General features: G+C 48.0%; 1 protein-coding gene, 1 non-coding gene and 1 pseudogene across 5 annotated transcripts in view; all 3 read right to left on the bottom strand.

The window, feature by feature from the left end:
• Window positions 1-492: 492 nt before the first annotated feature.
• LOC144114062 (alpha-(1,3)-fucosyltransferase C-like) overlaps window positions 493-24,408 on the bottom strand; it is a 48,963-nt gene continuing 25,047 nt past the window's right edge. For all 4 annotated transcript variants that reach the window (XM_077647518.1, XM_077647517.1, XM_077647519.1 and 1 more), the window contains exon 2: window positions 493-2,651. In XM_077647518.1, coding sequence (XP_077503644.1) covers window positions 1,486-2,616 — 1,131 coding nt within the window. In that variant the 5' untranslated portion in view covers window positions 2,617-2,651 and the 3' untranslated portion in view covers window positions 493-1,485. The remainder of the gene's footprint in view (window positions 2,652-24,408) is intronic.
• On the bottom strand, window positions 13,203-13,396 carry LOC144116657 (U2 spliceosomal RNA). Its single transcript, XR_013311945.1, has one exon. It is a non-coding gene; the product is annotated as a U2 spliceosomal RNA (small nuclear RNA).
• Window positions 13,510-13,648, bottom strand: LOC144116757 (U2 spliceosomal RNA; annotated as a pseudogene).

The following is a 24,408-nucleotide window of genomic DNA, read 5'->3' as shown; positions in this document are numbered from 1 at the left end:
GCTCTTGCTAAGGAATCTGCAACCTCATTTAAGTGAAAGCCCATATAACCTGGTACCCAAAGCAACCTTACCGAATTTAGATGGAGCGGAATCAGGAACTTAAAGAGGCGTAATGCCCGAGACTCAGTGGGTGAGGATAACGAAGAGCAAATGAACAGAGTGTGTCATAACCTACTGAACTCCTCCTCCACCGTTTTCCGGGACGACCTTCTTTGTATCACAGCACCACCGTCACGCCGTCTTACGATGCGCTTCGTTGGGTCATCGGCCGATAAACTCCCTGTTAAGGTGCTAGAAAACGAGTATCGCTTCAAGGCGCGCAAAACTCGCGCTATGTGGTCCGTCAAACTTTGACCGCGCGTCGTGACGAGAGATAACGTGTGCTTCCATTGGTATGGATCCTTGTGGCTCCATGGACAAACAACTCACGCCGCGCTCTCGAAAACGCTTTCCGTTATCTCCAGTTGCGGTGAGGAAGGAGAAGACGCTGAGTGTTGAGGAGGGAAACTTTTATTCTCCGAATGACTCCGTCAATAATCGAAAGATCCAAAAAATTGTCGCTGTAGAAATCCTGCCGAAAAGTGCCTTTTTGACGTCTAAACAATTTTCGTAGCTTCAGGGTCCCTTTCAACCAGCACAGATGGACGAAGGTGACAGCGCTGTTGCTTTCCTTTGTTCTTCCGTTTTTTTTCTTTCGTATATCACAAGTACACAGCGCCACTTTGCCAGCCCTATAGCGACGCGATACACCATGGCTGTTACGCGCGCACATTTAAGGACCGTTATACATTTGAATACAAAAACATCTGCTTACAACACCTTGTACTCTTGTATACAAAGCAGTTGCCTTCAATGCGTGAATTTCTACGCGGCACACAGCTACCTTTCCACAGTAAACGATATAAGTTACACGTCAACAGTCAACAAGCCACTCGGCAAGACGCATGGCAACAAGCTTCCCAGAGGCAAATGTTTTGTTCGCACCTTAAGTCTATAGGTACGTTTAGCAGCCACTGTGAGAGACTGGCAATATACAAATACACAATAAGGCATAGCGTGCAACACCAAACAGATGTGCAGTGAACGGTAGTTTCAAGACGTAACGACGGACTACATTGTACGGACGTCACGAGCACTGCGAACGCGTGCAAAGCGAAAGGGACAAAAGCCCTTCCTTACACCCATCATCTGTGCAGCCTGTGTATAATGAGCTGTGCAACACTAACACGTTTTCAGCGGTTTGGCAGCTCGGCGCACAGGGTTAAGTTATGTGTTCTCAACCTTTTCTCCAGCGTCGTCACGATAGTATACGTAAGCTGCCATGCCTCAGCGCCCGAAAGGTCAATTCGACTTTCCGCACAGACCGCTGAAATGGACACTCGCGATGGCGCACAGCATACACCCGACAGAAAAATGTTGACCCTGCGTAAGTAGCGGCCGCACAACCACGAACACCGCAGTTCAGGCACCACGCACGGGGGTTCCCTAGGGCGCCCACGTCCTGCAGCGCCCCTGGTGTTCCCACCATGCGCGCATGTCACTGTAAGACGAAGTCTCCTGGAAGTGGGCGCTATGCAGCTTGGAACAGAGCTCGCAAAAGTCAGCGTCCCACGCCACCACCCGTTGGCGCTCTTTCCACTTGAAGTAGGAACTATACGCGGTGTAGTTCCTCGACAGGACGACGAGGTGTTCGGCGAGCTTTTTGGGAGACCTGAAGGCGAGCGCGTCGACGTACGACCGAGCAGGCCCGATTTGGCTGTAATTGGCGCCGCCGAACACTACAGGTACCATGTCGTATTTAAGCGCGGAAAAAAACTTCTCAGTCACATAGTCCTTGCATATGGAGTTCTCAAAGGCGAGCATGTAGAAGTAAGTCCGCTCAAAATCGTCGTAGCAGGCACTGCCCCGGGACTTCGGACACACGTGGTCGCCACAAGAGCCGTACACGTCCACTTCGAGGTGCTTCTTCAGCTCCTGCACGAACGCTTCCCGCTTGCTGTCGGTTTCGCAGTGACTGACCATCCAGACAGCCTGTTTCTGCTTGGACTTCCACAGGGCCCTGTGATCTTTCTTCGGGGCGTCGGTGTCATTGCGAGGCACGAGCTTCGCGTAAGCCTCGTAGACGTCGGAGTCCCTCCGGTAAGACATGGTCCAGTTAAACATGTCGCGCATGTAGTTGAAACCCCCGAAAACGGAGTAGGGCGGCGGCTCCATGGACCAGAACACCCACTTCTGCGACTCGGAGCGTCGCATCGGAAGGTCGTTCATGTCCAGGTTGCGCACATGGAAGACGATGGCGTCGCTCGACGCCAGGCGGCGCCGGTCGTTAGTGATGAAACACTTAGCGGGGCATCCACTAGCGACCTCTTCTACGGTGCGTTCGTCATTCAGCGTGCCGTGCCACCTCCCGTAGAAAGAGGTCCACATCAGGATCCGCGGCAGTCGACGCGTCCCATTGGCCCCCGCCGAATAGAAGGGGCTGTACGACCACTCGTTGAGTCTGAAGGCGTCAAACACTCGCCAGAGCGGCTGCCTGTTCTGCGCCACCATGAACAGGCACAGGAACAGGACCAGGGAGACGATGACGAGGAAGCCACTTTTGGTGACCGCCGCCATGGTGATGGACAGGCAACGGCACGGTACCTTGGCTCCTGCGATAAGCAACAACGCGCGAAGCGGGTTAAGGGTCGCCCGCGAAATGCGGCTCTATTGGCAGGCTAAGGAGTGAATGAATTTGAACGGAGCTGGTGGCAGTGATTGTCGCCGGCTCTCTTAAACGCTGATCGGCAAATGACTTAACAAAAACGACAAGAGATGAATGAAATAAATCCCTGAACCTGACCCTCCCTGAACGAAGTTGAAACAATGAATCCACTAAGAGGCAGCAGCCGCGGACACACGAAATTTGCAAGAATATGAAGACCGATCACTAAATGAGACAAACGTATCTGTGCAGTAAAAACATATTTGTCAAATGTTTATGCGAATCCCCCAAGGTGGAGTAGATTTGTAATAAGGGAGTAATCACTCACAGGCATCCACCCAAGCGCAGCCATACGGCTACAAAGGGAAGCTATACAGCTTCCACAAAAACTTCGTAAAAATTCATCGTGGTCCGAGGTTCGAACCCGGGACCATCAAATCACCGGAGCAGTCGCTCTACCAACTGAGCTAAACGGGACGGCTAGCACATGGTACGGCGAGAGCGAATTGATCAATAATTTATCAATAAGTGGGAACAGGGTTCAAATGTGTAGGGGAATTCCACAAGGTGGGAAAATACAGGAAAATTCATTTTATTCAGCCTTATAAAGCTGTTTAGAGCACATTAACTAATAACATCAATAAACATTCTTGACGGAGATATCCACCTAGCCAGATATCCCAGATTGAAAAGCGGTCCAGATAGCATTTTTAGCTGTCAGACGTTTTTCTTCACAAAAACCTCTATACTGAACGGACTGAGTCAACACAGCATTATATAAAAAAAATAAAAGCCTGTATATGAGGTACATGCTTTCTTTTTTCCTTGTACAAGCCACTAGGTTTCAACACTGGCCACAATGTCACAGAGATCAAGGGAACCTATCGCTCTCAGCCCCATTCTTCGCACTGATGAGTTCCTGGTGCGACGACTTTTCATCGCGAGGCATCACGTATTATAATAATCCACATTTGTCCTTTATGCCTCTTCTAAAAAAAACCGTATCAGTATACGGCAGCCCAACTCTCATTGGAAGTCAGAGAATACTCACTGTGCTCTGAGCAGCACTGCAAGTTGGCTGCTTTGTCCCAATTAGCTTCCAGTTCCCAACGGCCAATCAACTCCCAAGTGTCTCGCGCTTGATCGCGAGATTGTAGATTTAATTTAAACACGTAATCTGCCGCGCACGTATTTAACTAAATATGCGTCATAAGGCTCCGTTGCACGTTTCTGAAGACATAAAGACACGTAGCGCGTAAAGGTCACTGAAAAAGATCGGTTGGATTACAAATTTTTTTCGCATAGGTTCATGAAAATATCCAGTTTTTAGAAATGTACTTTTTTTGACGCTGATACTCAGAAGTTCTGTTGAGATCTGAAGAGGACAGATACCGCCCTATCAGGTATTCATCTCACGTGCTATACATGTTTAAAAGTTGTAATTTTGCGCTTTGCAGACTATGTATAGTTACGGGCTATACAGAATTTGTTTTCCAATATCGCTCAACATAACATGAAATGTCCAATGCGATTTTGAAAATGTGTTTTTCGATACCTGCGCTGGTTGTTGTGCTGCCATGCAGGGACTCCGGAACTTTTATACGAGTGGGGGGGTGGGGGGGGGGGGGGGGTGGCAGGTCTTCGAGTTTTTGGTTGTTTGTTCCAGGTTTTATTTAAATGCTTATTCAATTTTATTTACTTTTTATTTATATTTTCATACTTCGCCGTTCAAAAGTGTATTTGTAATGCATATAAAACTTAAATTGAAATGGGCAACTTTCTATATGTAAAAACGTACACATAAGGAGTGACCTACTGGATTAAATTAAAAAAGCTTGTTCATATTGTTTCAATACTAGTAATCATGCTCATGAACAGAGCTCAGTCAATCAACAATTTCTATTGGAACATGATTGGTTTAGGTTACTGAAATAAAACGTTTTAAGGCTGGGTATGAAACCAACGAGCTCAGCCCCACTGTGCTTGCTACCCGTTGTCTACAAGATATTTACTAAGGTAATCGCTAATACAGTCAGGGCAACCTTAGACTTTAATCAGCCAAATGATCAGGCAGGCTTTCGTTAAGGATATTCCACAATAGATCATATTCACACTATCAATCAGGTGATAGAGAAATGCGCAGAATATAACCAACCCCTATATATAGCCTTCATTGATTACTAGAAAGCATTTGACTCAATGGAAACCTCAGCAGTCATATATATATATATATATATATATATATATATATATATATATATATATATATATATATATATATATATATATATATATATATATATATATATATATATATATATATATATATATATATATATATATATATATATATATATATATATATATATATATATAGGAACTGCACAGCAACCGTAGCCCTCCATAAAGTCAGCAATAGTCAGCAATAAAATTCCAATAAGGAAGGGCGTCAGGCAAGGAGACACAATCTCGCCAATGCTATTCACCGCCTGTTTACAGGCGGTATTCCGAGGCCTGAATTAAGAACAGTTGTGGATGAGAGTTAATGGAGAATATCTAAATAATCTGCGATTCGAAGATGACATTGCCTTGCTGAATCATTCAGGAGATGAACTGCAAATCATGGTGAGTCAGTTAGACAGACAGACAGACAGAGCAGAACGGTGGATCTAACAATTAACATGCAGAAAGTAATGTTCAACAGTCTAGCAAGCGAACAGCAGTTCACAATTGGTAGCGAGGTGCTGGAAGTGGTAAGGGAATACGTGTATTTGGGGCAGGTAGTGACAGCTGATCCGGATCATGAAAGGAAAATAACTAAAAGGATGAGAATGGGGTGCAGCGCATATGGCAGGTTCTCTCAGATCATGAATGGCAGGTTACCAATATCCCTAAAGAGAAAAGTGTACAGCAGCTGTATCTTACCAGTACTCACCTCAACTACGGGACAGAAACGTGGAGGCTCACGAAAAGGGTTCAGGGAACGGCAGAAGGTTAGGTGGGCGGATGAGATTATGAAGTTTGCAGGCATAGGGTAGGCGCAGCTGGCAAAGGATATGGTTAATTGGAGAGACATAGGAGAGGCCTTTGCCCTGTAGTGGGTGTAGTCAGGCTGATGATGATGATGAAAGTTGAAGCGTTTTTCAGGAATCTGATCTGAGTGCAAGAAGTTGGAGATTTGGGGAGGGGTGGGGGGCGGGGCGCTGCCCCCTCTGGAAAAATGTTGGGAGGGGTGCGGGGGGGGGCAAGCGCCCCCCTTGCCCCCCCCCCCTGTTCCGGAGTCCCTACTGCCATGGCGTGGATAGCCTGCACTAGTTGCTACCTCGATTTCCAAAAGCAAGAACCTATGCAGAACTCAGTGATGGGAATGGCCAAGAGTCTTTTGTAGCAGGCGAAAAATCAATCTGGAGCACCCTCCTTGCGTTTCGTAGCAGGTGCCTTATTGTGAGAACGCCACGGTTTAAAACATGACGATGCGCAAGGGTTGTAGGCTGCCGTTTTGGTAAGGACCGCGTATTTTTTTAAATGCGCCCAAATTTACTTACCGCGTAACATATTAAAGTGAGCGGAATTTTGTACTGTTAACGTTAGCGAAAATTCTTCTGTACAAAAGTTGTGGAGAATGTTGAAAAAGTTCATTTCAGGTGTTTTCTTTAATATCACTTTAGCGCGCTTTTTTTTAAGCTTAAAAAAAGCCCACGCGATTCGTCGATCGTTCGGGGATGCATGGCCACTTTGTTTCGTCGAATTTATGTTGCAGCAGCACGAGCGCGACCACGCCATCGCCGTTTCACAGCATAACACAGGTCAGTGCATATATGCACTGCACGCGTTCATAGGAGGCTATGACAGGAGAGTCCAACGAGACCGCGCCTCTCGCGACGAAGCGCTTTGTCGCGCATGCGCAGTCCTCGTGTCAAGGAGCTCCGCTATCTTCATTCGTTGACGTGTGCTTCCGCCGCGCTTCGCTGCTTCACCTTCAAGAGTTCGCGACGGAGAGACTTGGTTCGGACTTTCTCGCACCGTAACACTTTATTCAAGCTCGTGTGGCGGAAGACGTACGGCAACGACACAAGCTCGATATCACGCGTGCACAGTGCGGTAACCGTATGCCAGCCCTCGGAGTGTGCCACCCCATCATTGGAAGTGGGTCAATTTCGCTACAATTCCTATTTATACGAACCAACTTTCTACGATGAAGTTTGGAATTAACGTGGTCTACTGTGCAAACAAATCGGAATTTCGAAGGTTGACGGCCCTGTTACAGTCAGCGAGCGCGAATGAGGTCCGTGGAATCGAGTTATATCTGGAGCGTGTCCAAAACCTTCCTTGCGGTCCTGCAATCAACCTTAGGGGTCAAGTGCAAGACCATGACTGTGTGCCGCGCAAAAACCCGATAAGCCTAGCAGGACGAAAACTGAACATTAATTGAAGCTCCCAGAGCAATTTTTTTTTTGTTGCGTGCGCGCATTCGCCGCGAAAAGGGACGTGGTTGGATCCGTCGGTTATCTTTATCGTCACATATCGGGAGAGGAAACCAGAGTCACGCCTCTGCATATTAGGCGGTATCAGCTGTGCACATTAGGCGGTAGCCTCAACCTCTTCGCATTGACCCCGGCTCTTGGTTGCTGGAATGGTATTTTGGCCCAACCTAGGTGCAATTCGATAAAAAAAAACTAATTTGCAGCAGCATGTAGCAGATACTATAATGCAATGGCGCAGGCTGGCGCAAATGGCGCAGCATTCCCATGGTCAAATGTACGCACGGTCGTGTCGAGCGCCATGGGGAACACCTACAGCATTGGCTACGGTCATCTATCTCATCCTCTCGGCTTGAGCATCTGTGGTCGGGCATATAATCCTGTTGTCCATTCTGCATTGCGGCCCCTCACACAGCCATGCGAGCTCCGAAGATGGGTCACTGAAGCGACGTCTCACGCAACTGTGCATCGAGGGACGCGAGGCTCGCAGAATCTTCAGAAACAAACAGCTGGATATCAGCTTTGAATGCGACCACCACTTGGAGGCTTCAGCGACGACGACACAGAATAAACTCGTCGACACTGTAGACGCCTAAGCACTGACATTTCAAGTGCACCTATACATTTGCCTTCTAGCGCCCGAGGCCGAAAAATCGCGCACTCGGCATTTTTTAAAATTATTATATACAAGGAATATAGACGGATGTTCGTTCAGAGCTCTGCGGGACCGCAAAAAGGATGCCCGTTGAGGCGATTAAATATCACTTTAAACGGTCACCAATGACTTAGCATATACTGAGTGACCAGCACAACACGCGCGCTCAACGGTTACCCAGTCAGGTGCCGATAGGTCGGGACGCATCGAGTTTTTAACGAAGTACTCTTTGTTGGCTCTCATGCCTCGCCGATGCAGTGCGGGTACATAATAGGGCGCACAGCTGATGCAAGCAACAATAGAAAAAAAGGCTGTACAACATGCAATGCCCCAATAAACTAAGAAAGTACGGCAGAACATACGCATGCCCGCCGGCAAGACTGTACAGCGGACATCGCCAAATCACAGAGTGCACCAGTCAGTACAAGAGCGCTTGTCGACGGCTTGAGCGTTTCGGCCTTGCCATCGATTGCTCCAGCCGCAGCGGTTGTCGCAGCGAGGACCGCTGCGCCCTGTCACTCGCTCGGTCTGGTTACGCAAGATCCCGATTGGTGCCATAGAGAGGCCATCAACAAGGCGGCCGCCAGAAGGGAAAGTAACGGCGCCTCTTGTTAGGAGTGTCGTTGTCCTCGGCGGCCATCGTGGCTTAATTTCTTTTTTTTTCGTTCGCACAAGACGGACACCGCGAAGATGTGAACGGATGCAGAGGCCCTTCCCCTTGCTGGAGATCTGCAGATGCATTTGCGCTGCTCGGAACAAAGCATACTGAGATAGACCACTGCCTCCACGCCAAGATAACAGCGTTGCTTTCCACACATTTCATTATGCTCGAAGGGCATTGCCTCACATTTACTTAGCATTAAGGTGGCTGCTTTGGGTATGATTATGTGGAAAACGCACAAGCTTACAAGCGATGTAAATTGTTTTTTGGGAAAGGGAAATGGCGCAGTATGTCTCACATATCGGCGGACACCTAAACCGCGCCGTAAGGGAAGGGGGATAGAGGAAAGAGTGAAAGAAGAAAGGAAGAATGAGGTGCCGTAGTGGAGGGCTCCGGAATAAATTCGACCACCTGGGGATCTTTAACGTGCACTGACATCGTATTTTTCGTGCGGAAAGGATTTTCGCGAATGCCCACAATTCGCAAAAGATCAGTCCTGCGACCAACATGCGCTGATATACAAATAAAATTTGGAAATACAACTCATGCAGAGGTTCTCCCGTCATGACAATGCAGTGCCTATCTTAAGATTTGTCAACAAAAATACAAGATCGCTCCATTTATTTCCCAAACCCACCTTTGCGCGCTTTTGGTGCTTCTATCGCCACCTGTTGCGTCGTCCTCGACCTCCTGACTTCGTCTGCTCAGCAAGGCTTCGCGTAGGCCGTTCTGGCTGGCGCGACTCAGCGTTCAGTGCACGCAATGGCAGCACGCTTCGCTCGGGATTGCCCTGAACCCATTCTACTTCCGCTCCGGCAATCTCTCAAAAATGTATTCAAGAATTGCCATAAAAGTTCAACACAGAATGAAACAACGAAACATCGAGCTCGTCAAAGCAAAAATTGCAGTAGACACTTAAGCTCCGCTTTAAGGGTACGACGCAATAGCGTAATGGGTTAATGCCCATATATGCAGAAGGTCATTCTCTACTTCAGATTCATAGATCCGTGGGTGTCCCCATACCCCTCCTGGCGCAGTGCTGCAGCGGTTAAGAGATGCGCCACTGCCTCGCGATGGCAGGTGCTCCCAGGGGTGGGCCCTGTGCGCCCAGATTTCTCTTCCCCAATTCAACTGCCACCTGCCACGGTGGACAGTTTGCTCACAATCCGCTGGGCAGGTTGTCACGACGCCGCAAGGTCACGTGACCTAGGTGGCCCACCTGCCTCGTAGGTTGCTCCCTGGGCACCACCTGCCAGAACCATGCCCGCGAATTTTCGCTAACAACGCCAACAAAGCCTATGCTGGATTTTCTGCGTAACGGGGCCTTTAACGCAATCGCGTTAAAAGAAAAAGAAAAGGGAAGGCAAAGGTGGTGGCTTGACACCACTGTTCAGATTTCCTGAGAGGAAGTGAGGAGGAAGAATCTGACCATCTTAGACAACATCCCAAAGCTTGCATATAAAGTGTATCATCATCATCATCATCATCATCAGCCTTACTACACCCACTGCAGGGCAAAAGCCTCTCCCAAGTCTCTCCAATTAACCCTATCCTTTGCCAGCTGCATCCACCCTTTGCCTGCAAACTTCTTAATCTCATCCGCCCACCTAACCTTCTGCCGCCCCCTGCTACGCTTACTTTCTCTTGGAATCCACTCCGTTACCCTTAAGGACCAGCGGTTATCTTGCCTTCGCATTACATGCCCTGCCCAAGCCCATTTCTTTCTCTTGATTTCGACTAGGATGTCATTAACCCGTGTTTGTTCCCTCACCCACTCTGCCCGCTTCCGATCTCTTAACGTTACACCTATCATTTTTCTTTCCATGGCTCGCTGCGTTGTCCTTAACTTAAGCTGAACTCTTTTCGTTAGCCTCCACGTTTCTGCCCCGTAGGTGAGTACCGGTAAGATAAAGTGTATACAGGTGATAAAATCCTGTCGCACTCCACTACAGCGTCCCTCACAGCCCACGTAGTTCTGAGACGTTAAACCCCACACGTCACGTCACGCCAAAATCCTGTCGCCAACTGATAGCTAACGCCAGGGGAATTCTACCACTAGCCACCCCCCAAGAAAACTGACGAAGCTGCGTTAAATGTGCTACGAATACGAAAAAAAACGCGGTGAATATCGCACTTCCTGGACGCTCAACGACATTTTCCTCGTTCGTTTTGGAATCATTGCACCGATATCCACTGCTTGACGCTCATTTCGGAATGCCGTCCGCCTGCCAAATGGACAGCTTTGCATTCGAATCCGGGGAGTGCGGGTTTCACAGTAGCGCAGGCTGTGCGCAGTCGGGACAATCTACTCGGTCCCATGCACTGACCTGTGGCAGAGGGCTACACGTTGGACATATCAGCCGAGGTGTGCCAATTATTGAGTGGGAGAACACTGGTCTTCGATTATTTCGGGCGCGAGGAATGATTTGCGACTGCTTGCCTTCATAGACACGCGGCTGTGATTGCATGCCTTAGTGACATCGCACCAGCATTGCTGTTTGGGGACGGGTTCTCCACACGTGCAGAGCTTTTGTTTTGATGTCCTCACTTGTGAAATCTCTGCACACACCGCGTGTTGTATTGTAACAATTTTTCAAAGGCACTGAAATCAGTTTAATGTTCATGCCCTCTGTGTATACCATCTCTCCTGCAATAAGCCCTTGCGATGTCACAGTATCTCTAGATAAACATAAAATAAAAAATGGTTTTCTATCCGTATGCAAATGGATGAATAAATAAAACTAGCCGCGCTACCTTTAGTTCGTATTCTGTTGTTACTGATGTCATCTGAGCATACGCTCAACGTATTTAGGTCTGGCGGGAGTTTTGTTAGTGTGTGACATGTTTTCACCAATAGGCAGGAGGTATTTTACATAAAAGCATCACCGCTGGCTATTCCTCCACAAGGAAGCTGCTGCTCTGTTTGTAAACCACGTCAAAAGGGGCGCCGTTGCCGTCACGCAGCTATAGGCTTACGATATCGGCTCGTACAGACGCACTGCTAATCCTTGCGCGCACACAACGCTGAGGCGCTAAAACACGACACCGCTTGCGCGAACGTACCTCTCTTTCGCAGCTTAAGGGAGAAATAAGGGGACAAACCTGAGTCAGCTCAGAGCATACAGGTCGTATCCACGCGACTGTGCAAAGCCACGCAACGCAGCCATATTCGTTGCGTCGCGCGCGCGCGCACCTTTTTGCTTACGCGGTGAATGTGAATAAGTTATGCACAGCAGGAAAAGTGAAGTCCAGAGAACGCGAGGAAATGCTGGTGTGCGTGCTGTCACGCGCTCTAAATCGCAAGTAAGGCTTCTCCAGTTGCTGGCACGCTGTGCACGTGAGAGTGCGTCACCACGCGTGCAGCTCGCTGGACTTGTGTGCAGCGCGGTAAGCACGCAGCAGGCGGTAGTGCAAGTGCTGTGCTTGTGTCAGCAACGATGCGAAGTACGCATTTCAAAGTTCTGCGCACGCGGCGGGTGCAAAGCGCGCGCCGGCTGCGAAAATGCTCGCCAAGTAATACACGCCAACAGCGGCTTGAAAGGTTGAGTGACAGAGCGAACTGACCAGCATTACCTGCAACGGTACCTTCGCGAATAAAGTGCCATTTTCGCTAAGCGCGGGCATCTTTAAGGTGATGGCGGCCACGCATGTCCGAGTAATTAGTCAAAATTCGTGATTTTTAAATGACCTTTTCCTGCAACAGACTCATCCAGCTAACAGATGTAGCCAAAATGCGATATGTCTGCGGATATTCATCGATAAATTCTCCGCTTTGTCCCACCAGATTCCGAAACCTGGCGTCATGCACACAGCGCCGGACGTATACCGCCTGCGATAATGCGTCGGGGATCTAAGAGCGGCGACGACACCCCTTCACGACTGCGTAACCTGCACCGCATCACGGGGCACGCACGCACACACGCTAAAGATTGCAGTTGATGCGAAAGGCAGCCCAATGCCGCAAAGATGCAGTATGCATATTGCAGCTGATAATGAACCCCAGCTGGTGTAAATTAACCCGACGCCCTCCACTACCGGGCCCATGAGTCGCTTCGGGACATTAAGTCCCAATTTACAGTTCTGATTGCCGCCGATTGCATTCACAAAAGGAGATTTGCCTACGCTATAATCAATACGTATTCGGACAACCAAGTTTCACAAAAGGCTATCGACTTTGGAAGTGCGGCTTCACGGCAAATTTCAAGGCTGCGACAGCTGTAACTAGTCGTCGTCGGAACCTCAACCATCATTAATTGTTAGCCAGGTTAAGACCAACACGGGACAAAATGCATGTCGCATCTATCTGCAATAAGCCATGTCAAGCGCCAGCCACGGCCACCTTATCCCTGCGCTTTTCTCCTTCTCGTCCCCCGTATACCACCTGCAGAGTCTCGGCATGCGTTTGCCAGGCATGAGGGCGACGGACGTCGGGCGGAAGAGAGTGGGCTGGCGCGCCAGAGGACACAAAAACGCCACCACGAACGCCGTTCCTGGCGGAAGGCGGCCCTTCCGTCTAGGCCAAGGGTTGTGAATCTTTTTGGCCTTGGTCTGTCTGTCTGTCTGTCTGTTGTTGCCAGGAAGAAAGAAAAGGAAAGTGCACAGGCCTGCCCACTGGCTCAAGCCGAGCCACAATCGCTACCACGTGCAGATAGTAGGAGAGTAGAAAGATGGGATAGAAAGACAGGATAGTAAAGACGCGCTAAAGACAAGGCCGATCTCGGAGGCAGTGCAATACCGGGCCAACCGGTGGCGGAAGTGGAGCAAGCTTCAAACCCTCCGCCACATTTCCAAAAATAAGTCTAATTGGACCCGTAACAGATACTCTACGGGGTCCGGACATTCGCGCCTCTACTAACAGACGTTTGTTGTTTTTGTTGTTGTTGCCAGGAATAAAGAAAAGGAAAGTGCACAGGCCTGCTCACTGGCTCTAGCCGAGCCACAATCGCTACCACGTGCAGATAGGAGAGTTGAAAGATGGGATAGAAAGACAGGATAGTAAAGACGCGCTAAAGACAAGGCCGATCCCGGAGGTAGTGCAATACCGGGCCAACCAGTGGCGGGAGTGAAGCATCCTTCAAACTCTCCGCCACATTTCCAAAAATAAGTCCAATTGGACCCGTAACAGATACTCTACGGGGTCCGGACATTCGCACTTTTTTTAGCCTTGGGGAACTCGAGCGGCTTTTAAAAGGTGTTGAGGAGCACCGCGTGCCTTGGCTTCCGTCCCTTCCTGATAAACATGCACGTGAAAAGAAGAGAGCATGCAGACGCGTGGCCCCTCAAAAAATGCCCAAATCCAGCCAACCATTACTGGCTGTATAGTTAAACAATCTGGGATAAGCAATTACAGTCTGATTAGTCCCCAAAACTAAAGTGGTTAAGAGATTATGTGGTTGAGGAAGGCATGGATCAAGTGCGCGTGGAACAGCACTCCAGAGAACACAAGGGTTCCACGGAACCCAGTATCAGAACCCCTAGCAAAGACACAGGCAGGCGCTCACACGGTCCGCAGATTTCAGGAGTAGACTGCACTTAGCGAAGGACATCAATATGGAAAACGTTTCGCCGACCTAGTTCCACCTGTTTCTACCAGTACGTCTGTACTAATACTGACATTTATAGTTGCTACAGCATCTTAGAAAAAAAACAGCGCAGAAAGACGACCGCGACGTCGCCGTGGTGTCTGTTCTTTCTACGCTCGTTGTCTTTTTGCGCAGTTGTTTCTAAGATATACGTCTGAGGGAAGCCTACACTACACCAGCGGTCTATATTTGCTCAGCGCAGCGTTTCGATGTGCATTGCCCGAATCCTGACAGCACATCGCGTGGATCGTCCATCTATCCGTGTCTGTCTGTGTGTCTGTCTCTCTGTGTGTCTGTGTGTCTCTCTGTCTGTGTGTGTGTCTGTGTGTCTCTCTGTCTGTGTCTGTGTGTCTCTCTGTCTGTGTCTGTGTCTGTCTGTGTCTGTGTCTGTGTCTGTGTCTGTGTGTGTGTGTGTGTGTGTGTGTGTGTGTGTGTGTGTGTGTGTGTGTGTGTGTGTGTGTGTGTGTGTGTCTGTGTCTGTGTGTGTGTGTCTGTGTGTGTGTGTGTGTGTGTGTGTGTGTGTGTGTGTGTGTGTGTGTGTGTGTGTGTGTGTGTGTGTGTGTGCGCGCGCGTGTGTGCGCGCGCGTGTGTGCGTGTGCGTGTGCGTGTGCGTGCGTGTGCGTGTGTGTGTGTGTGTGTGTGTGTGTGTGTGTGTGTGTGTGTGTGTGTGTGTGTGTGTGTGTGTGTGTGTGTGTGTGTGTGTGTGTGCGCGCGCGCGCGCGCGTGTGCGTGTGTCACATAATATTTCCAAGGCCGGGTGCAAGGGCGGCGAAAAGCTAAACATCCTAGCTGATGCCGTGCATCAAAAACTTTTGACCGCGGGTGCTGATGTTCACAGCAGGTGGCGTCCCCGCCTCTCCTACGGTGTGGTGCAGAGACAACATAAAGAACGATGAGCAAACGTACACGCGTGCGCCTGCACGCCGAGAATAGAACGCCCCATTGGAGCGGGCGGCTACGCGGGAGCAACGGAAAAGAAAATTTAGCCTCGGCACGAACTGAGGCAGCTGTTGGGGGCGTGTGGTCTCACTGCTCCCACAGGAAGCCAGCCAACATTTCAGCGTCCTCGGAAGGAATGACACAGTGTGGATGCGCGATATTGTCGGAGCAATAACACGTCGACGGGAAACGTTGGTCCCTAGCAATAGCTTGTCGCCTCTTCGGATCTGCGGACGAAGCCCATGCGCCACTGCTTTTTGTAAATAACTACGACTGCATTAATCTGTGCCCAGTGTGTCGTCTCAGTAGGGGTATGCGAATAGCATTTTTTCAGAACAGAATCGAATACGAACAATGCAACTTTACAACCGAATCGAATACGAATCGAATATTTTTACAAATACTATGTACTTGCGCGAGTACTCGCACAGAACGAATAATCGTGCGAAACAGCTAAGCGCATGCGGCTGCGCTGAGGAACGGAGGGGGGTTGCCACAGGATTGCCACATATAATCACCGATTCGTCGGTAGCTCATTCATCGAAAATAATATTCGCCGAAAAAAGCCCGAACTTGCGTTCCGAAGAAAACCCAGAAAAAAAACTCCCCCAAATTTTTAAAAAAAGAACCGAAAAGTCCAACCTGTAGCCATAGCTGTCAAAGACGCAACACTGAGCCTGTCAAGGGGGCAGGTCAAGGAAGTCAATATAACTCGCAACTTTCACGTACGGCGTCGCCGACACGCGGCCGTCTCCAGCACCGCTCGAGAGGTGACACTGGCGGTCGGCGTCCTGACTACTCCGGCGTCTCGAGCCAAACGTCTTACGCCGCGTCGCGCTGTTAGCGTATTATTGCGTTTCCCCATGCGCTTTGCACACGGCGACAGTTACAGGATATAATGCAATACCCATGTGCACGAGCAAAGCACACAATATGGGCAGATAGCTGAAAAGAAATGGCATTTTCTGCCTACCGCAGGGCTCAAACTGCGCAGTCAAAAGGGCGATAAACCTGCATTCGTTTCCTCTAGATTCTAAGCTCAAGAAGCAGTGGATAATCAAGCTAATCAAAATCTCGGCGCGGACAGTCCAGTTACCCATCACGAAAATATAAAGCAGCGCTATAAAACGGAGACGACGAAGAAAAACAAATAAGAAGACTACAATGCTTTATCTTTACTGTTGTTTCTGTGTTACGTCATCGTCCTCATTTTTAGCGCTGCTTTAAATTATCAGCTTAATCAAAGCTGGCATTGGGAAACCTCTGACTAAGACTATATGACAGTTTGCAGTGCGCATTTCTGCCCTTATGATTTATTCTACAGCACCACTAGTGAGCAGTGATTTCGAGTGACGTAACCACCCTTCAGGGCAAAATTTTCCAGCACAGACTACTGTACACGCGCTTTTTAAGATATGTAAAACATCTATTTACTGCATGATTCAATATATGAAGTGGTTGCTATCAGTAGTGGCCGGATGCGCACTTAATTGGGAGTGTCTACACCAGCAGCTGGTAGTAACACTGTGACACTGAGGAAGTCGTAACTACGGCTTCTCTTTGTAGAAAGCAGGAACTGTCTCGTTTGGCAACAGATTGCTGCTGGAAATTACTTCCGTCGGAACTCGTTCACGAGTTGAACTCGCCGCGGTGGTTTGAAGTTTGAAGTTTATTCCTTGATAACAAGTAACAAACGCGCAATAAAGCAGGAGCTAAAGGCGTAGCCTGACAGGGGCTCCTCCCCTATTCAGCAGTGACGGCAGACAAGGTGCAATTTAAAACAAAACTTGCAAGCATATACCATACATCTTGTACAGACAGCAAACATAAACAGAAAATAATACTGTAAAAAACCCTAACAAGCATATAAGATACATAAAATATACGTAGCACACGTTTAAACAGAAATTTAAATTATTGTAGTTTAACAAAGCAACATAAGGAGAAATTATAAAGTTAATCATTTATTATTTCACTCTCCAGCAGGAATCTTCTGAGTGACTTCTTTGAAATATGTGCCCTGAAGTCAATCCTGTTTCATAGGTTATTTAAAAATAGGGGAACTTGGTGGTTTAAATGTTGCATGCCATAGTTTGTACGTATGCGTGGTGTTCTAAGTGTTTCTTTTCGTAAGCAGTATCGACTTGGTGTCTTAGGCCCGGCGTTATCATATAGCTTTTTTTATGTATTGTGCAAGCTTGAAATAGTATATCTGACTAGGTTTCAGGATTTCATGTTTTAAGAAGAGGGTTTTAGTTGGTAAATCTTGAGGTCTACCCATGTAGCTTTCAAACATTCTTAAATTTTTTTTTTCTGTAATATGGTTAACCGGGTATATTTTTTACTCGTAGTACCGCATACTAGGCTGCAATATGATAGTAGGGAATAAAATAAAGTGTAGTACAATGTTTTCTTCAACCAGAGAGGTATCAAGTCAGTTAACCTACAAAGGCACCTAACAGCCTTACTTAATTCTGCACTTAGGTTGTCTACATGTGTGTTCCAAGATAGATCGGTATCAAACCACACGCCCAAAAATTTCTGCGTCGCTATTTGTTCTATTTTAATATTATTAAATAATATATTAGTGGTTGTTTCAACAGGTTTATTAACTGGAGCAAAAATTATATATTTGGTTTTATTTATAGTTAGTTGTAGCCTATTTGTATGCAACCATGCTTAAAGTTTCTTCAAATATTCATTAACTCTACATTCAAGATTTGGAAGCGAAGTAGACGCAAAAAACACATTAGCATCATCTGCGCACGTAATCAGACGAGGGGAATCAGGTATATCAGACAAGTCATTTATATTAGGATTAAATTAAATTGGACCTAGTATAAACCCTTGTGGGACACCACTAATTACTCTTAGTTTGGGCGATACATCACTGTTGAATTTTACATAGTGGTACCTATTAGTGAGATAATTCCGCATCAAATCTAGTGCACCACCACGTATTCCATAATTACTAAGTTTGGTTAATAATATTTCATGGTTAACGGAATCAAAAGCTTTACGTAGGTCAAGAATAGTCCAAGTGCGAACAACTTATTTTCAATATTGTGGAGTATTTCACGTTTGGTATTTAGTAAAGCTTCCTCGGTACATTTGTTTTTGCGGAAACCATATTGATTAGCAGATATAATGTTATACTTCTCAATGAAACTTGTTAGACGCTTGATTATAACAATCTCAAACACTTTGGACAAAACTGGAAGAACAGAAATCGGCCTGTAGTTATTTATAGCAGCCTCACCGCATCCTTTAATAACAGGGCACACACGGGCAATCTTAAGCTCGTCGGGGAATATACTAGTTTCCAACATGCGGTTAATAATGTAGGTTAAGGGTCGGCTCAAAATGTCCGCTACTTGCTTCAATGGATGTGCCTTAATATCATCAAAGCCAGCCGCAGTTTCGTTCTTCAGATTTTTAATTATGTTCTCTATTTCTGTTTCTGTCACCAGAGCCATGACTACCGAGTTCGAAATGCTAGGTATTTCCAGTCGTAGCACACTGTCTGGCACATGATATTGTGATAGGGTATACGTTCCAGAACTTATGAAATTCTAATTTAGTTCTGCTGCTGTAAAAGACTGTGGCATACGTGTATTAGCTGGGGAAATAGTGACATTAGGATTGCGAATAGGTTTATGTCTAAGAGTGTTAACTTCTTGTCAAATTTTTCTAGGGTCATTGCGAATACGGGGAAACAATTTTTCGTAGTATTCTGCCTTTGCTTTCTTCAGTTCACCATTAAGTTGACTTCGAAATTTCTTGAATTCAAGAAGCTTTTCATGGCGACGGCTGTACAGAAATGTGTGAAACATTTTGTTCTCGATTTTTTTTGCAGAGGGCATTCGTAACCCAAGGTATCCTTGTCTGTTTGCAAATAAGGTATAAGCGTTGTGGCGTCTGCTTCATTAATAACAAATTCCCAATTTATATCAATTAGGCGAGACCGAAAGAAATCTAAAGACATCATGTTAATTTCTCAATAGGATATAGACATAGGATTATTGCTGCGGTTGTGCCCAACAGAAGGAAGAAAATAAAACACAGGAAGATGATCACTAACATCCGCTGTTAGAAGGCCGGCAAACGAATTATCAGGACTGTTTGTGATACATACATCCAATAACAACGCACTATGAGTTGTAATGCGAGTAGGACTTGTGACAAGATTAATGCATGAATAGCAACTGATAACATTATTATATTCTTTTGCATGAGAATCATTGACAACAGTATTAATATTCATATCACCCATTATAATACACGTATGACCATATTGTGCAAGTAATCTAACATGTGATCAAGCTCTAAAAGAAATCTATTGTTTCCAGAAGGGGGTCGATACACAACAACCACTACATACGTTTTTAAGCGAATACAGAGACATTCAATGTCATCATCAAAAAAAGTGCATTCTGGCAAGACGTCATGAACTAGTTCTTCCTTCACATTGATGGCTACGCCTCCACCATGATAGGGTTGTCGAGTGCAGCCATGGTATTTGTAGCCTTCGATTCGAGGTGGTTTATCATTCTTTGCTAACCAGGTTTCAGTAAAAAGTAATAAATCAAAGTTTACACAGATACCGCCGAACAACTCATGAAGTGAATCTTCTTTGTTGCGAATGCTCCTTACATTCAAATGAAAATCTGATAGGTACTTATTTGGACGATGACTGGAAAAAGTTAAAAAAACTATAATCGTAAGTGGTTAGGCCGAATGAGTACCCAGGTTCAACGAGGCCGCGGCGGTTCAATTTCGATAGAGGTGAAAGGCAGAAGACGCCCGTGTGATGTGCGTATGTCAGCGAACGTTACAGAACCCCGGGAGGTCTAAAGTAACCCGGAGCCCTCCGCTACGGCGTACCTCACTGCCCATTCGCAGCTTCAGGACCATTATTAAGCCACACAACTTTAAATCTGTTTACGAGTTACGTCAGTCAAAATCGTTGCCTACCCATGGTGCTCCAATGAAATCAGCGGGGCTGAAATGCGCACTCACTGCTACTTTGCATTCTTGCTTTCTCGCCGCACCCAGACCATGATTACCAGCCGCCGCGGTGGCTGAGTGGTTACGGCGCTCGGCTGCCGGCCCGAAAGACGCGGGTTCGATCCCGGCCGCGGCGGTCGAATTTCGATGGAGGCGAAATTCTAGAGGCCCGTGTACTGTGCGATGTCAGTGCACGTTAAAGAACCCCAGGTGGTCAAAATTTCCGGAGCCCTTCACTACGGCGTCTCTCATAGCCTGAGTCGCTTTGGGACGTTACACCCGCATAAACCAAACCAGACCATGATTATTTGTATTTTGCTTGTCTGTAGGCAGCCAGATGCGATGACGTATGTAAAACGGGGACACTGGCTGCGAACTCAGCATATACGTTACCACATGCGTGAATACGCACTGCGACATCTTGAAATGCTGGCGTCTGCGTGTACCATAAACCGTATAAGAGTAGAAAATTTTATCGGTATCTATGTTTGTCCTCCGCAGCCGCAACTCTCGCAAAGTATATGGACGACGGCTCTGTGTTGCCTATCGTTTCCTGCCCGTCACGACCACTGTGGCTTTATCAGCAACTTAGGGACAATCAGCCTGACTCGCATACACATACGATCCGTTGGCTATCCGAGTGAGTAATGCGGGGCGTGGCGTCTGGGATTGAAAACTCTCTCCGGCGACACGTGGCGTATGTCGCCGTTAGTGTGAGCGAAGATCGCGTGACCACGACTATTGAAGGTGCATTAATCGTCGGTTCGAATGCCTGCCGCAAGCTAGCCTCCAACTCGACTAGCACATGTAAGCTATATACGCAACGACAAATCTTATGACACCAGAAGGGACGCTGTACGACAAACGGTTGCGTCACAATTTTGGTACGAGTGTTGTCGAGAAAACTGACGCAACACGGAGGTCGGCCAGTGGCGAGTAGATATAGACGTACGACTTGTAAAGGACTGTATGAGGAGGCGGTGCTCGGCTTGCGATGTGCGTCATAGGGCCGCTTGATGACGTTACCCCCCCCCCCCCCCCACAACACACACACACAAGTCGGCTTTTCTCGCAATGGGGCTAGTAATGCTTTCGCATGAAAAGGCGGCATTGAAGCTGCAGTTAACCGCCGGCCAAGTGCGCCCCGACAGGTTACAACGTCAAACGGTGCGGGTGGCGGCTGGGCAAAAGCGTCTAAGTAAAAGCAGAAGCGCGAGAGAGAGGCACCCTTGCAAGCGGTCTGAACTGCTGGCCCACCCAGTCACGTGGCGCGCATCATCTGCCCCGGTCGGATCTCCACCGTCAGAGCTACTGCCACGTGCACGCAGACAGCAGTCTGCGGTACCATTGTTTACAGCGGTCGAGCAGTGCGCTACAATCAATGAAAATTGAACTGAGAGAGCAGCACCTGATCTGTAGGCCTACGCAGCTCTTCTCCCGCTCAAAGGTTGCTTCAACAGCTTAGCAGCTGAGGCGAGGTATGTGCGTGTCTCCTTATTTGGAGCCCAATGCGCTACTCGAGAGCTTTGCACGAGGGTGTCGCATACTGTACGTCCTTGACGCGCATGCGCTGCGGTGGCTTTGCCGTTACATTATTGGCGAGTATCAAAGAAAAGGGTGCCGGCCTACACCACGAGTTTTCGTGAACGCCTGATCGCTATTGGTATTATCGCATCATTAAAGCGGCTCGTCCGCAGCAAGTGTCTCGGCCAGGAGCCCGTGACCGCGTTGAACAGCTTAGAAAGCGGGTTGATAGGGTCCGCTTTGTAGAAACAAACGTCCACAATAGACGTTTTTAAAGAAATAAACGCCAGTTTTGTTCGACTTAGTATTTTTTTTTCTTTAACAGGGCATTTTCGTGAACGCCTGATCGCTATTGGTATTATCGCATCATTAAAGCGGCTCGTCCGCAGCAAGTGTCTCGGCCAGGAGCCCGTGACCGCGTTGAACAGCTTAGAAAGCGGGTTGATAGGGTCCGCTTTGTAGAAACAAACGTCCACAATAGACGTTTTTAAAGAAATAAACGCCAGTTTTGTTCGACTTAGTATTTTTTTTCTTTAACAGGGCATTTTCGTGAACGCCTGATCGCTATTGGTATTATCGCATCATTAAAGCGGCTCGTCCGCAGCAAGTGTCTCGGCCAGGAGCCCGTGACCGCGTTGAACAGCTTAGAAAGCGGGTTGATAGGGTCCGCTTTGTAGAAACAAACGTCCACAATAGACGTTTTTAAAGAAATAAACGCCAGTTTTGTTCGACTTAGTATTTTTTTTTTCTTTAACAGGGCAAATCCACTTACTACGAACTTCGGATACAACGAACGCAGTCCGCACGACCGTCAGTTTCGTTATCAGTGGGCTCGACTGTATATATGATGCCGCTTTGCGGTCAAAAGTGACGCAGTTTTTCTCGGCATTTTGTTTATTACAGCAGATCATGTAAAATCAAAGACGAATGGGCGTACTACGAGCAATTATTGCAGAAGAAGGTCGTACAGTACATAACAAAAAGTAAAAATTCTGAAGTTAAATGATCGGGCCGTGAGGCAAGAACGCAAGTAAAAATTTTTTACGCTCTGCGTCGAACAAGAGGACCGCGCGTCACGTGGTCCGCATGCTGACGGCAGCGACGGAACTGCTGCTTAGCCGTCCCGGAAACCGGAACATGACACTTTCGCGCCATTTATGCACGATTTCGAGTTGTCGGTTGCTTGTTACGGCCCCAGAAGTTGACAGTGTCCTTATGTGCAGTACAGAAAACTTACTTAACTCAGCCACAATCGATAAGTTTGAGCTGACAGCACTTGTCTAGGAGAAGAAGCCTCTCGATCTGCAACGGCGTGTCCGAGTTCGCGGATCAACGACTCAACACTCATAACTACGGTGCCCAATTCCAAACGTACCGTTTTCGCAACACGTTCCTGGCTCTCTGCACTTTATTAACTTTCTGCTGCCTTTTTCGGTTAAAATCGAATTTCAGAAAATTATTTCACGGGCCTGTTATTGGTACCTTATCGGTTTACACCAAAACCCCAGCCCTATGTTTCAAAAATCGAGAAGCAAATTTCACTCAGAGTCTCGGAACATCCTCTCTTTATAACTTCATGTCATACAAACGGCTTCGCTCTGTCTTCAACGAGAGCGATTCGCATTCTTTCATCGTCTCCTTAAAACGGAATTTTGCGTCCTATAGACCAACATTCCGGGACGTCCAAGTTCAGTTCACTGTTGAACATTTCACTGTTGAACAGTTCACTGTTGATCCTTACTGTTGAACATTTCTCCTTCCGCATACATTTTTAACGCGAGAGCGTTAAGGAGCTCGTGTCGCAGAAAAGCCGGTGTCGTCGGCGGCGCTGGCCGTGGGCGAAAAATCATCCTCCTCCTCCTCGCAATGTATCCCACTGCCCCAACAGATAGTGCGCGACGGCAGCGTCTCCCGCTCGCCTCGTTCGGGCGCAGTGGGGCCGTGCGGGCACGCAGCAATCACGCGGTGAGCGGCGAACAACGCAGCGCACATCCAAAGCGCGTTCACCACGAAGCTTGCGGCTTGCTGCCCGTTCGTTCGGCGCGGAAGCTATGCTGGGGTTTGTGGCATCGGGTTTGTCGAGAACGATGTGCCGACGAACTGCAACTTGAGTCCCGCGCGTTTCGGCAAGGCGCCTGGCAGCGTTTCTACGTGGTTTGCCGCTCCGCGCGCCCGTTTCACCGTACGTAGCCGAGCGATTTGTCTCACGGGCAAGGCGTCGCGCCGTTCCGTGGACTCCCTGGCAGTGCTGCAACACGCTGTCGCGTTCCACTCTTAAATGCGAAGCTTAAGCGTCCTCCAATTTTTTCCCACATGGCTGGCACATCTGTATGTACCATCATCTGTACAGCGGATTGCGTAGCACGAGAGCGTTTTATCTGGCTGAGCGGCCAGCTGCAGGCGCACCTGGCCCCTCGGGGCCACCTGCGCATACGATCTTGGTGGCCGGAGGAAGCGGTAAACGAAGCTCCATGCTAAACTACTCTACTATAACTACCCCTGGGCCATGTATAGTCCTTGTTCCTTGCCTATAGCGGCTCCTACATAACCTCAAGCGTGCGGCCCGCTCATTGAAAGAAGCCTTCTTGTCTCACTGTCGAAAGCAGCATGTAACTTGGATAACACGAACGCAATCGGGCGGATGCATCATTTTGTCCTTTTACAATACCGGTCCGAGAGAACAGCGCAAAGACAGCACCGCGGAAAAAAAAACAAGAATGCGGTGTCACGTATATTCGCCTTCCTAACTTCAGGACGGTTGCACCCTGCGCGCGCAAGGACGGCCCAGTCGAGAGCTGAGCCACCTGCCGGCTGACGCACTGCCCCGACAGCATTTACGACTGTTATAGACAGTA

This window comes from Amblyomma americanum, chromosome 1 (assembly GCF_052857255.1).
Source record: "Amblyomma americanum isolate KBUSLIRL-KWMA chromosome 1, ASM5285725v1, whole genome shotgun sequence".
Classification (NCBI taxonomy): Eukaryota; Metazoa; Arthropoda; class Arachnida; order Ixodida; family Ixodidae; genus Amblyomma; species Amblyomma americanum.
This window is presented reverse-complemented; position numbering and strand designations above follow the sequence as displayed.